General features: G+C 42.9%; 1 protein-coding gene across 5 annotated transcripts in view; it reads left to right on the top strand.

Moving 5' to 3' along the window:
* The window catches only part of Prim2 (DNA primase subunit 2), a 218,711-nt gene that overhangs the window by 2,150 nt on the left and 201,733 nt on the right, over positions 1–14,828 (top strand). For all 5 annotated transcript variants that reach the window (XM_031367085.1, XM_031367086.1, XM_031367084.1 and 2 more), the window contains exons 3-5: positions 1,076–1,179; positions 4,369–4,448; positions 5,693–5,817. In XM_031367085.1, the coding sequence (XP_031222945.1) occupies positions 1,076–1,179; positions 4,369–4,448; positions 5,693–5,817 (309 nt within the window). The remainder of the gene's footprint in view (positions 1–1,075; positions 1,180–4,368; positions 4,449–5,692; positions 5,818–14,828) is intronic.

The following is a 14,828-nucleotide window of genomic DNA, read 5'->3' as shown; positions in this document are numbered from 1 at the left end:
GAAGGAAGAAATGAACGAGCTAGCCATGAACCAAGACAAATACAAGCACCACTCTCGGAGTTTATGTTCCAGAATATTCTTGCTGGAGTAATCAGGAGATGGGAAGCACTGTTCATTTCTCTTAGAGCAACAAGATAAGAGCTATCAACACAGGAGAAAGCACTTATTGCTGTCCAGTGTAGCGAAGGCAAGGTGGGTGGGGAAGGACATAGGAAGCTTAGCAGTGTCAGGTGTTTCCTAGCGGTTGAAACCCTTGGCTTCGTCACGTCACATGAAATGGCAAGGACCTTACAATAGTGGTGGTGGTAGGGCAAGGCTTGAGAGATGTCAAGGAGGCGTCATGAAGAGTGGTTGGAGGTCAGGACTGAGGGAGCAGGTACGGCAAGAAGACGTGGGTAGTGGAGACCTGTGTATGTACCATAGCAGGATGGAACCATACCATAGCAGGATGGAACCGGTGGAACATGGGCGTGTGCTTAGGTGGCAGTGCAGAGGACTCATTTCTGGTGTTAAAGCATGCCTCGAGGGGATTTATGTGAGGAAGGCCTGCACATGGTATTAGGAACCTTTGAGTACTTGTGGCTTCTATTCAGGAATGCTCCTTCAGATGACCTGTGCCTTTCGTGGCTGTGTAGTCATCAGGAAAGGAAGGCCTTTTTTTTCCTCTTTCTCTCCTCCTTTTCATCTTACTGATGTGCTCAGTCAAGGTAGCTCCAGACTGCAACGCTTTTCTTCACACTGACACACGGGCTTCCACGTCTCAGCGTTTGGTGGCTGAGGATTTTCCTGTATAGCAGCAGGAAAGATCACCTATCATTCTCCCATCTTTCCTGGTTGAGTGTCTCTGGTGTTAGGTTATCTTGTATTTTCTGCACGTTGGTACAGTTTATCGACTTCCCAGCACAGCTCATGTGATGTACCTGCAAGAAACAAAGTTGTTACGACTGCCAAATGTTCTAAGAAGAAATAATTACAAAAGTGCTAGCCATAAGTTTTTATCTTTGATTTATTTATTTATTTATTTTTAAAATTGTCTTGGATTTAAACTTTTCTTCTTTTTACTCTTTTCCCCCAGTGCTTAAAGCAATTGAGAATCTTGGTGTGAGCTATGTGAAAGGAACTGAACAATACCAGAGTAAATTGGAGGCCGAGATTCGAAAGCTGAAGTTTTCCTACAGAGTAAGTAGCAGGAAGGTGGAGTGAGAGGGCTCCCTTCAGTTTGTATGTTGATATTACTGAGTGTAAGTTAAGGGAGCGGCTTTTGTAAAGACGGGTGTAGTTTAGACTGTTAGAAAGAATTCACATTCTGCTGGGATGATTGACATGTAGTTAGATGACTGTAATACAGCAGTTTCCCACACTCAGGCCTGCTATCCTTCTGGCCTATTAACTCCTCATTGCAAGACTCCTGTATTTTGTGCAGGTTGCTTAGGGAGACCCTTGCCTTCTACGCATGGACTGACTACAGAGATCCGCTATGTATTCCGTGTCACACAGGGTGATGCATACTGTTTTTTTTTCTGTGTACTTCAGGAGCGTGTGCAGTGGCTGCCTGCTTTGGGTAGGGGCACTTTAGAAGATTGACCAGAGGAGGAGATTCTGCATTTCTGGAACTGCTATTTATTTATTTATTTATTTATTTATTTATTTAATTGTTTTATTGTTTTGTTTTGTTTATTTGGAGGGGTTTGTTCTATAGTCCAAGTGTTCCTAGCACCTGTGAGATAGCCCAAATTGGCCCTGGAGTGCTGAAGTAGCAGGTGTGCGGTGCCACATCTGGCTTGGAACTGCATTGTGACAGATACCAAGACATTTTTATTTTGGGAGAATAACTGCTAGCAGCAGGTTGATTGGGTCATCTTGGACAGGAGAGAACGGGAGCCTGGAATGATGAGAGTCTGAATTTATGAGTGACAGGGATGGTTGAAGAGCTATTAATGATGTAGACTGAAAGGTTTCTAGTGGCTTATCCCAAGGGGAAACCAGAGAGAATAGTTGCAGTATCCCGTCTCTGCTTAGGACAGTGTGCCAGTTCATTAAGTACCTGACAGAAGTAATTGAAGGGAGGAGAGGTTTTACTTGTGGCTTTAGAGGTCCTGCTTCATCATAGCAGTCAAGGCATGGCAGACTTCGTAAAGGTGGGAGTGTGCAGTTGGTGTTCCTCACTTCATGTGGCAGAGAGCAGTCAGAGGACACAGTCACAAACAGATCTGGGTGTAACAGAGGTCTACCCCAGGTGAACTGCTGTAGATAGTGAGGTCCAGAGTCTAGGTAGTGATATTTTAGGTTGTGGCATACAGTAAGAGAAGCTAGTCCTGAGACCAAGAAGCTGAGTTTTGTTCTAGACATGGCTGGGACGTGTCTGTGACAGTATGTTGTGGACGTCTGCATATGCAAGTCTGGGCTTGCAAGGCAGGTTTAGTGGGAGAGGGGGCTGCCGAGAAGGTTAGCATCAACAAGGCCTAAAGATGAGTGCACTGGGGAAATAATTAGAGACGGAATGAGGGACAGGTGGGGCAGAATGCCAGTGTCTAAGGTGGGTGGATTGGAGGATTCTGGGAAGGAGCTAGCTTTGTGAAGATTAGGAGATAAACTGTCATGCCACAGAAGCCAAAGAATAATAGTGGGCATATTAATACAGCAAAACAGCATCAGATATTAGTATTATGCTTTTTTTGTGGTAAATCTGGCTGTAAGTACATTACTTATGAGCCAGGTACCATTACCATCTTATTTTATGAATGATGTCTCTGTTTTCTTATACTTCATGCTCGTAATATGGTAAACGGTAGAGCCAAGATTTTAGCCAGGGCATTTTATTTTGTGATGGTATTTCTAATCCCAGCAGTTTCAGAAACTTAAGGTAGATGACATAAGATGAGTTGTACAGTTTGCAGTGTATTTAGCATCCAGGTGACCCTTGCACACAGGGCAGAAACCAGAATAGTGGGAGTGGTCAGGGCAGAGAGTTGGGAAGTAGATATTGAAACTCTCGTAAGATGTTTACACACAATTACAGGGGAGAGGCAGGACAACATACATATATACTCACTGTTGTACACGATACACACCTATGTTTGTATTTTATTTGTGTGTGTGGTGTATGTATGTGTGCAGGTATGCTCATCCTTGTTGAGTTGTCCAGTGGCCAGAGATTGACACTAGGACTAGCATGTCTTCCACAGTCATTTTCCCTCCAAGGGCAACAGCCAATAAGCTGGAGGTTTTAATTATTGGACAGTGAAGGAGAGATGATATGTCCATGGAGATGGGAGGAGAGACAACAGATGCTCTGTCCGTGGAGATAGGAGGGGAAGCAACATGCCATGTGGGTGCATGATCTTAGTGCCCCTTGGGGAAGGCGCTACAACAGGGGCCTCCGGGTAGCTGGTGAAGACTAAAGCTGCTCTCTAAGAAGCGAGGAGGAAGGTGTTTGTGCATCAGTCCCAGCTTTGCTGAATAGGCTTCGTGCTGTTGTTTGAATCTGGAATGTCTCCCAGAAGCTTGACTGTTAAAATGCTTGGTCCACAGCTTGGTGTATTTGAAGGGAGATGGGATCTCTAAGAGGTGAGGATGAGGCCCAGTGGGAGGATTTCGGTTATTGGGGTATCTGTTGAAGGGCATAGTGACACACTGGTCTCCTACTTCCTGCAGCTCCTATGTGGTGAGTGGCCCTGCCTCAGCATGTGCTCCCTCCCACAGTGTTCTGGGCCCCAAAGTGACAGAATAAATGACAGTACTAAAATCCTCAAATCTGAGCCAAGAGTGAACCTTTATTCTTTTAAATGGCTTATCTCTCCTATTTTGTAAGAGTAACTGAAAGCTGACTGTAATTATTATGTATATGTATGTAATTACATATTTACACACATATGTATGAATTCTTGTATATATGTAAAAAATACATGCATTATATATAATATTTACACACACACACACACACACACACATACATACTACACACTAAAATCCTATCTTCAAATGCTGAGAACAAAGTCAGTTAGTTTTTGGTTACTCGTGTGTGTGTGTGTGTGTGTGTGTGTGTATGTGTATATGTGTATACGTATGTATGTGTATATGTGTATACGTATGTACAGTTTTTTGTCCATACCTAGAACAGTTGAAAGAAGTTGAGAGTTGATTTGTAGAACTGGTTTAGAGGGTGGACATCCTGAGTGTAGGGAAGTTATGAGCTGCGACTGATGGAAGGCAGCTGCCGTCCCTGCTCAGGAACTCTGAGTGAGGTCGTGTAGTTCTTAGTTTCACCTGGTTGTGGTTGATAACCCAGTAATTATCCTGGAGAACATGTTAAGAAATGCCGTCTCTTTCTGCCTCTTGTTCATTTCTTCATGCGGCCTTGTTTTTCAGGAGAACCTGGAGGATGAGTACGAGCCACGGCGAAGGGACCACATCTCCCACTTTATCCTGCGCCTTGCGTACTGCCAGTCGTGAGTATACATCTGCGTCCTGACGCTTGGCTTTGATCTCGAGATTATAAACTTGTGCTTATGACATTGGTGTGTCTTTGAAACGACTTCAGAAAAACTCAGAATAACATCAGCGGAACCAGAGCGCCGTAGGCTCAATATGGTTGTGTGTTCTTTAAAATAAGTTTTACTGGAAAATACTGAAAATAAATTGGAGATGCCTAATGAGAGAGTCCCTGTGCTTTAGGATTTAAATTTATAAGGGATTTCATTAGGAAGGCCAGTCTTGATACTCTTTCAAGAAAAAGTGGTAATATTACTAATAAGCATTCATGCAAACATGCACTTGAATTTGGTAAAAGTTTTCTAATTAGAGTTGTAAGAGCTTATTACATTTTAGCTATTTTCGGTCGGTAACTGGTTAATTATGACTCAATGCTGCCACCCAGAGGTAGAAGGAGTTAATTGCTTTTTTACAATTTTTTATCCCTCTTTTTCCCCCTTACTAAATTTTGGTCAGAGCTATGGTTGTTTCTCTTTTATTAGTGGGGTAGAATTGATTATCTTGAGTTGTTTCTTCTTTCAAGAACATAAGTGATAGCATTTTGGCGCAAAGCTTGAGACCTAGAGTTTTGACTTTGTAAGAAAACCATATGTAGTTCATATAACATCCACAGTCACTGAATTACTGGTAGTCTATAAAAGTCATCTCACAGAAATGAAACTGTATTTTACATCCAGTAGTTATAATATAATGTGAATGCCACTCTTATGGGTTAGTATATTGTTATTTTGGCTTTAAAATATTGAAGTTTGCTCTAAAGCTTACACTTTGAGTTGACAAAGTGTACACATGTTCATCTGTTCAGAGGTAAAATTACTTTTAAGACTTTGGTGTTTCTCCTTGACATGGACAACGCCACCTTAGAAGGAGGAGTGGCTCACTTCCCAATGTGACTAACTCTTTGAAAGTTTAAATGCAATGAGCTATTTTTATGTTATCCAATGATTGCGCAGGTTTCCTCAAAATGTTCTGCATTTACTCCTTTTCATAACCCTCCTGGACCTTCCAACCAGCGGTTTACAGTGCTCACATCCTGTATCAGATGGGTCGGGGTGCACAGCGGTGGCTGTGCAGAGAGCGCTCGTCTGCTCCTCACTGCCCTCTTGGCACCTGGCATGCCTTGGGTATTGTCTCAGAAGATCTCCTGAGTCTAGTAATCACCAGGTTACTCATTATACTCCTATTTCTGTTCGCATTTCAGGGAAGATCTTAGACGATGGTTTATTCAACAAGAAATGGATCTGCTTCGATTTCGATTCAGTATTTTACCGAAGGATAAAGTCCAGAGTTTCTTAAAGGATAGTCATTTGCATTTTGAGGCTGTAAGTATCCCCACCCCCAACCCCCGCGTATGTGTGTGTGTGTGTGTGTGTGTGTGTGTGTGTGTGTGTGTGTGTGTGTTTCCCACTCTCTCCTCCCTTCGTTTTCATTTTTGTGAGACTGGATCTTTCTATATAGTCCAGGCTCAGACTTAGGGCAGTTTCCGTGGCTCTCTCTAGTGAGCACAGGGATTACAGGAGTGCCAGTGTGCCTGGCTTGTAAGGTACCGTCTCGTTTAAGTGCTGATGTTGTAAGTGGAGTTCAGGCTCTCTGTCATTTTATCAGGTATCCAACTGAAAGACTAGCTGAGAGCAGGTGATACTTAAAAGCATGTGAAGTCTACAGAAGGCCATATTTCACTCTGAAAGTCAGCTGTTCATAAAATCTGCTTGGATAGATTTAAGAAATAGTCTTTGTGGGTGAATCTGAGCAGACTACATTTTGCAGTTATATGAAACAGAAATGTTTGAGAAATTTAGCACAGAGAAGTATTGTGACTAGAAGAAGAAAGGTGTCTTAGGTGGATCTGTGCTGCTGTCAAAGAAAGAGAGTTTCTGGCAGGTTCCAGCAGTCAGGTGGAAGTGGGACTGTTTAGGACTTTGGTGGTGTAAGGCCCATGTCCTGTCTGCAGGCACCCCCCTGGCAAGGCTTCTTACCAGCCAGTGCCACCAAGAGAAAAGAGGTACTTGGGTTTTCTGAACTCCTTTTTCCCACTTGCTGTTACCCCAATGGTCAGATTAGGGTGTATGAGGAGAGTCAGGCAACAGTGTCTCCTAGGGAGGTGCTTTTCTTCTTCTTCTTTTTTTTTTTTTTTTTTTTTTTTTTTTTTTTTTTTTTTTTTTTTGAGACAGGGTTTCTGTGGAGATGCCTTTTTTTTTAAAGTTTTATTTTTAGCTCTAGAATATCTGACCCCATCACCATGACCACTTTAAAGGAGATATTAAGGTGCTGGAGAGGCAGCTCAGTGAAGGGCATTTGCTGCTGTTGCAGAGTAGTGGGGTCTGGTCCCCAGCACTCAGATAAGTGGCTCACAGCTGCTTGTAACTAATCAGTTCCAAGGGATCTAATGCCTTTTTTCTGAGCTCCGTGGGTACCAGGTATTCCTGGAGTCCTCATACATACATGCAGACACTCATATATACATGTAAACTGAAAATAAGTCCTAACCTATGTGCTTATTGAAATAGGATTCATATATTTTGGCATGCTTTTAAAGTGATTTTTTTTTTAAGTGTAATTAGAGCTGTGCAGTCTTCAGCACTATCTAACTGGGACATTTTTATTGTCTTCAGAACAAAACCTCATACCCATTAGTAGTTACTCTGTGTTTTTTAGCTTTTTGTTGCTGTATAGTTACGTGAGAAAACAAAGGTAGATTTATTTTGGTACACAGCACTAGTGATCATGGCCCATGTCCTCTGGCTCCACTGTTCATGATTCTGTGGTGAGGCAGAGCCCCGCCATGGTGGATGCGGACATAGACAGGGAGCTGCTCCCCTGGTGGGAGCCAGAAGTACTGAGATACCTGAATGGGCCAAGGCAAGATAAACCCACCAGAAGCTCACTTCCCTGGATCTCTGTTTATGGGTGTACTTATATGTACTATATGTACTGTTTGTGGGAGAGCCCTTGGAGGTCAAAAGGCAATGGATACACTGGGGTTGGAGTTGTAAATGATTGTGAGCTGCTGCGTGGGTGCTGGGAGCCAAGCCTAGGTCCTCTGCATCGATCATTCTCTCCAACCCCCAGGGCTCCCTTCCTAAAAGCCAGCTCACTTATACTTTCGTTCTCACAGGGGTTTGTAGCACTGAGCCATAATAGCATAATAGCATAAGGGCCATTCTTATTTTATGTGTACCGACTGGGCAGGCACAGTGTTGGTAACTTGTATTTAGAGAATAGGAGCTTTCGGCTAGCTTCGACCTGTTCATCTGTGTATGTAATTGTAAACAGTCATGACAGGTACTCCTTTGTAGTAATATTGCAGATTCATTGAATTTGAGTTTTCCTTACAGAGTTACAGATTTAGATTCTGTTCATAAGGTAGCTCAAATCTAGACATAGCCAAAATGTGGAATTTCAAGGTGAATTAAGTACCCTTTAAGACTACCCTTGAAATTTAACATATTCAAACATTTTCAAGCAAACTTGTGGCAATCACATATTTTTTTAAGTTTTTATATAGTTTCAAAATACAAAATTTTGCAGAGTTACATTATTTGATTCTTATGCCTACAACTCTGCCCTTGGAAAATAGGCCTTTAAATTAACAGAAGTTTCTGACGTACAAGGTATATCCAACATGTTATAATTAAATTACAGTAGACAAATGCATATATAGTGTTAAATATTAATTAAAAGTATTGTGAGATATTGTTCATGTTTTCTGAAGCTATTCTGTAGTAGATGCTGAAATGAAATATGTTATATTTTCACCTCATAATCTTCGTAAACTTTCCCCTTTTCTGCCAATCCCCTAAAAACTCAATCCTCTTGCAGCCATGTGTCCTAGGTTAGTTTGTAGTCTAGGTCAGATTGACTTGTTCTAGATCACTTGGGTGAAAGTGTGAGTCGGATGTGCTACTGGGTGTGGTGGCGTGTGCTGGGAACCCCAGCAGTTAGTCAGGGGCAGGCAGAGGGCAGCAAGGCACAGGACCAGCCTGAGTCACAGTGAGTCCCAGGTCTGGCATGGCTGCACAGTGAGACTCACACTACTGCCACATAAAAAGTGGGAGGAAAGAGAAAAAGATTGTGTTTTCCATGATCTTTTAGGTAGTCTTGGTTACAGAGCATGAGGAAGCAGCTGTAGCAGCCGCTCTCCAGTCGGACCTGCTGCTGTGGATTTGCCATTCCGCTGTGCTTACCCTCAGAAGGCGTGATAACAGGGTGTCTGTGTCTCTATTTGGGTTTGCTGCCGTTATTTCTTTATCTGGGGGCTAACATGGCTTTCGGGACTCTGTGCCTTTCTCTTGTTGTTGATCCTCTGTGACTTTGTTCTCTCGCTTATCTCTGTTAAGTCCACTGTCCTGGGTCCCTGTTTTGAAGAAGAGAAAGAACCCTGTACTCTACTGGAACATACCCTTTCATGTACTTCAGCTTCTTTGGGTGATTCAAGGGTTAAGATCACGGATAATAGGCAGCAGAACTGTATCCAAACTTACATGGGGGTCCTCATTTCCTAGAAAGATGCGGATGACTGATAGAGTATGCATCACCTAGAGATGTAATGAGAGGAAGCTAGTCACCTACAGCTGATGTTTGCTGTGTCTACCGGGGACCAAGAACTTAGCTAAGTGCTTTCTGTGGCTTATATAGTGCCGTCCTCCCAGAGGTTCCACAAGGAGTCTGAAGATGAGAGCAGTTAAAGCGCTTCCCCAGCTCTGCGTGGATGCTGGGGGTCAGAACTCATCCTTATGTTTGTGTGGAACACTTCCTCCTCAGCCCATGTCACCTATTGAAGAACATTTCTGGATGTGTTAGTTCATGATCAATGGTTTACTCATGTAATATTCAAAGATCACTGTAAACTGAAAACCGAGCACTAAACTTTGTGCTCCAGTTGGGAATAATTAAGTTTAATTTATCAGGCACACAACAGTTAAGGACTTGAATAGATTTTCCTCTTAGCTCATAAGAAAGAGAGATATTATCAAGGAGGTTTACTGGTTATTACCCACTAGGCTTTTTAGAATGGCTTGTGGGTTAGTCCATGGGTTTTGAAACACAGTTTCCCCATAGATCATCTAGATATCTTTGTGATAGTTTTGGTGGGTTTGATTGGCAGATACTTCAGGCATTTAGGGGATGGTAAGCTGGAGCCCCCGTAGTGCATTAGGTAGGTCTATGTAACAGACCCTTGTCTTCCTTGATGTTTTATGTTTGTGTGCCAATTTCTCTCTCAGCCATGCATTTTCCAGTTATTGAATTGAGCACTAAACATTGTTTTAGAAGTCAACATGAAATGCTTAGCTCTGTTTTGCTTTGGGAGTGTAGCTACCTTTGTAATGTATTTTCCGTGTTGATGTGTTTAAAGAAGGGCAGCTTTGACTCTGACAGCTGAGAAGCACCCTAGCCTTGCAGGTCTCCAGTGCTTCTCAGCTGTACTGTCTAACTGAATAATACTAAAGGAGCCAGCATTCCAGATGTGTTGTTTTCATACCGTAAGTTCTAGAGGGAAGCTCTTCTATTTCTTGTGGAACATAATCTTAAGTTTAACTCCCAGGGTCACATTCTTAGGAGCACGCAACACATTAGACCAAGAGTCAGAAGTGGCATGGCAGGAGGGCACTTTGTGCTCTCCTTGATAGGCAGACGAAGGTGCTCGGCTGTGCTGCATGGCTCACTTCTCAGAATTCCAGCAGAGTAGGAGAGCCAGCTTCCTGGAGAGAAAGTATCAAGACCAGCTGTGTGTTCTTCTGTTCTCCTTGGAGACCTCTTCTCACTTCCTGTAACAAAGATGCCTTTCTCCTGGGGTCATGGCACCCATAGAGAGGCTTCTAGTCTCCTGGTCACTTTTTAATGTTTTTTTTTTTTGGGGGGGTGGTCATAGGGTCTCCTGTTATATTCCCTGTGTAGCCAAGGATGATGATCAACTTCTGCTTCTCCCAAGTGCTGGGATTATAGGCATACACCTTCATATTCAGTTTTACACAGTGCTGGAGATTTGCCTACGAGCTTCATGAATGCTGGGCAAACGCTTGAGCAACTGAACCGTCTCTGCAGACGGTAAATATTCTTAAAATTGTCTATTTATGGTTCTGATATAAACTAGCCAGTCTTGAAGACTAGCAATCATAAAAAGAATTTCAAGTGGTTTTGGCCAGTGAAATGAGTCAGTGGATAAAGGCACTTGCCAAAAGTCTGATGGTCTGAGCTTGGTATCTGGGACTTATATGCTGGAAGGAGAGAGCTGTAGATTGTCTTCTGATCCCCATGTGTGCACCATGGTGTGTACCACCCAGAAATGTCATGTTTTAGAAAGCTGTTTTTTTCCTCCCCATTTTAGTTGTCGTCGTTGTTGTTGTTGTTGTTGTTGTTGGTGGTGGTGGTGGTGGAGGTGGTGGTGGTAATGGTGGTGGGGGTGGTGGGAGTGGTGGTGGGGGTGGTGGTGGTGTTAATGATGATGATGTTGATAGTGAGCCCTGGAGGGTCTCCAGTCATAAACCGTTGAGAATGTTGTGTTTGGAGTAGAGCTTCACAATCCTGACCCGCCTGTAGGCAGGTCCTGAAGATGAACCTGAGACAGGTCTACAGATCCTTAGGGTTTTCTCGGGTTCTTCTGAGTGTCTGCTGGCCTCTGAGGCCGGCTCCTTTCCCCTCCATTTTTCATCAACGGTGGCTGGCTTTTCCGTTGTGCCGTGTGCACAGTTCCATGTCTCACTTCAGAGTCTTCATCTCTCTGGAGCTCTAGATGTCACATACTTTATTTACGTAATGTTATTTTAATGCTACACTCTTTTTCAGTTACAGGAAATACTTTATTTTATATGTCTCAGTGTTAATCTTGGTTCTGGCAAAAGTCTTACGACAAGGAAACCTGTCATGAGGTTAGGGAGAGAGAAGGGCAGGAGGTCATTGTTGAAGGTTTCTGGGGAGGAGCACGACACGGATCTCTGTGGTGCAGACGGCCACAGCCACCTAGGTTGAGACTTTAGGATGCAAAGGGTCAGAGCAGGATGAGTCATTTTCATTTTCAAGGGCATTAGCAGTGTCTGTATTTGTTGAGTGAAGAACTGACTAAATGAAGGACAGAGGGCTTGAATTAGTGTGGTAGCTGTGAGTCTTTGTGGAAGGACCCTGAAGATTGGATGGCTGTTGGATATGAAGTGAGGCCGGTTCCAGATCTCAGTACAGAAGGTGAGGGAGACTGTGGGTGTCTTAGGGTTTCCATTGCTGCAGAGAGACACCATGACCATGGCAACTTTTAGAAAGGACAGTGTTTAACTGGGGCTGGCTTACAGGTTCAGGGGCTTAGTCCATGATTGTCATGGTGGAGAGGACATGGCAGCCTGCAGGCTGATGTGGTGGTAGAGGAGCTGTGAATGCTTCATCTTGATCTGAAGGCAGGCAGGAGGTGACTGCTTTGATTCCACACTTGGCAGAGCTTGAGCATAGGAAACCTCAATGAGGCCACACCTCCCAATGGTGCTCCTTGGGGGCCAAGCATTCAGACACATGAGTGTATGGGCCAAACCTACTGAAACCACCGCAGTGGGGAATGTGAGAAGGGAGTATATTTTGGGACTGGATAGTGTATTTGCTTGTGGAATGTTGCTGTGAGTGCCGGCAGGCCAATGGGGATGGGTGGTAGCAGTTCAGAAAGTTAGGCTGAGTTTAGGAGGTCAAAGGTGAAATAGTAGAGCCAAAGTACCACACATAGCTGCTCTGAGACTGTGCAGAGGAAGGCTGCCAGGAGAGCAGGTGTGTGTGTGTGTGAGAGAGAGAGAGAGAGAGAGAGAGAGGGAAGGAGGGAGGAGGGAGGGAGGGGGGAGTTACTTTAATGCTTCATTTTCTTTTACTGTGATACTGAATGAAAGTACATGGTACCTACTAACCTTATTTATCAAGCACTTGGATTATGCATATGGAAATTATACTGATTTTAAGACTTCTAACTCTGAATATTGTATTAAATGTCTAAAGTGCCAGGTGCAGCAGTCTAGCATTTAATTAATTAAGCACTTGGTAGGCAGAACCAGGTAGATCTGAGTTCAAGGCCAGCCTGGTTTATGTAGTGTGTTTTAGGCCATCCAGGGATACATACTGATACTCTGTCTCAAACATAACAAAACAAAGATACAGTTAGATAAGGGATCTTATTAGTAGTGATACTTTTGTTCATTCAGTTATACTTTTAGGTTTCAGATTATTGGCCAATTCTAATCTTAACACTAGTTTGATAAATATATGCTTTAGTTTTGGGCATTTTTACATAAGGCTTTCCTTCTAAATATTCTAGTTAGCATATAGAAGAATGGGTTCCATAATGCCGCTTTCTTACATGCATGTTGTTGTACCTTAGTCATATTTAATCTCCTCAAAACCCTCCCTCCCCAGCCTCCCCTCCTTAGTTCTGACTAAACCTCATTACCCTCCCTTAGAGTTCTCTTTTCCTTTTATGTCCTCTGTGTGTATGTGTATGTTAATTAGTTAATTCTAAATCTAGGTTGTGTATCTTCGAGAGAACATGCAGTATTCTCTTTGTTTGGCTGCCTCTGGGTTTTCAAGCCCTCTTGCTGCAGACTTTGGCTCAGAGGTTCTAACTTCATTGTTCTCTTTGTTTCTTACAAATCCCTTCACTTTTGGGACTCAGAGGAAAGTTCTTGGTTGAAATGAAATGTTACTTGGTGAGGCAGAGAGGGGTGAATGAGAGGTAACGATACTAAAATTGAAGATATTCTGACAGATTGTTTTTTTCCCCCAAGAAGATGGGCTTCCAGGAAATCGCTTGCTTTGGCATGATTTTCTTTCTTGGTTGGCAGGACTATTGTGCTCTAGAAGTGTCATTTGGGGGAGCCAGAGTACTACAGTTACCAGTGGGCCATTCAGTATAGGAGAGAAATAATGAAAGGAAGTTTGTGCTCTGCAGGGTGTGTGTGTGTGTGTGTGTGTGTGTGTGTGTGTGTGTGCGCCCGCACGCACACACATGTGTGTGTCTTTGTGTGTATATGTGTGTTCCCTTTCCATAGGAAATGGTTAGAAGGCTACTAAGTAATAAATGCATTAAATGAAACTCTCAGCAAATGTACAACTTGACTTTTAATGTTTTACACTTGCATCTTGGTTGTTCCATTGACATCTTAAGAGCTAAGAGACATCAGTGTTTTCTGATGAGTAGAGTAAATGTTATATCACATCGGAGCCATAGTCCAATGGATTCTATATCTCATTGAGGCTTGGGTTAAATAACTAAAAATCTCAGTAGACCGTAGAGTTTTTCTAGTCAGTGAGCATGTCAGTTTCCGAGGGCATGTAGCAGAGTGCTGTAAGTTATCTGTAAGTATTGCCACTAGAGTAAGTGCTTCAAACAGTTTTGGAAGTGTTTGCTTGGGCATGGCTGACGTTCCTCAGGGAAGTTGTCCACAGGAATCTGGGTTTAGAAAGTAGAACATTCATATTTAGTTCCCTTGCCCTGGTTTTCCATTAGATGCTGTGTATTATTTAAAATAGGTTATATTTTCTTTTCTTTTTTAGTAGATCCTCGAAAGGATTACATTTCTTTTATTTTTGCCATTTCTTTTGTGGTCAGGCACATGTGTGTGTATGCACACAGAGGTCTCCATTCTTTTTTTTTTAATTGTTAAAAAATTTCTCTTGTCTTTCTGTCTTTTTTTTTTTTTTTAGATTTATTTATTTTTTATGTGTGTACACTGTAGCTGTCTTGAGACTCACCAGAAGAGGGCATCAGATCCCATTGCAGATGGTTGTGAGCCACCATGTGGCTGGGATTTAAACTCAGGACCTCTGGAAGAACAGCCAGTGCTCTTAACCACTGAGCCATCTCTCCTGCCCAGGAGGTCTCCATTCTTGCAGCTATATTTTATATGTTAACAGCATGATTTATTTTAGTTTCTCACAGGCTGTTGTCTGTCTTTCAAACATTAGTTTTTGAATTTCCTTGTTCCCTTCTTTGGAAAGACGTTGGATTCTAGACTAGAAGTTTTCTGTTGAAGGCAAGGCTTTATGAGAAATAGAGATTAATGTCGGCTAGAAATGAAGTGGATTTTCTCCACCACCCTAAGTCAGTACTGTTTTCACCCGGCTTCTGTTTATCAAACTCAGTGATACTTATTTGGCTAGTAAGAATGGGTTTCTGGCCAGGCTATAAGAAGAAATATATATTTCTTAAAAAAAGTCTGTGAGGAACAAGCTGTTTTGTGAGAGAGCGGCCATTCAGCTGGGTGTGTATGGAAGCCTGGCTGCTGTCTGTCTTCTTTCCTATGCAGTGGGAACTGACAAAATTCTAACCCTTCCCCCTGCCCTTCCCCCTGCCCTTCCCTCCCTGCCCTTCCCCCCCT

Source organism: Mastomys coucha, unplaced genomic scaffold (genome assembly GCF_008632895.1).
Source record: "Mastomys coucha isolate ucsf_1 unplaced genomic scaffold, UCSF_Mcou_1 pScaffold14, whole genome shotgun sequence".
In the NCBI taxonomy this organism is placed as follows: Eukaryota; Metazoa; Chordata; class Mammalia; order Rodentia; family Muridae; genus Mastomys; species Mastomys coucha.
Note: the sequence above shows the minus strand (reverse complement) of the source record. Positions and strands in the feature narration are given on the sequence as shown.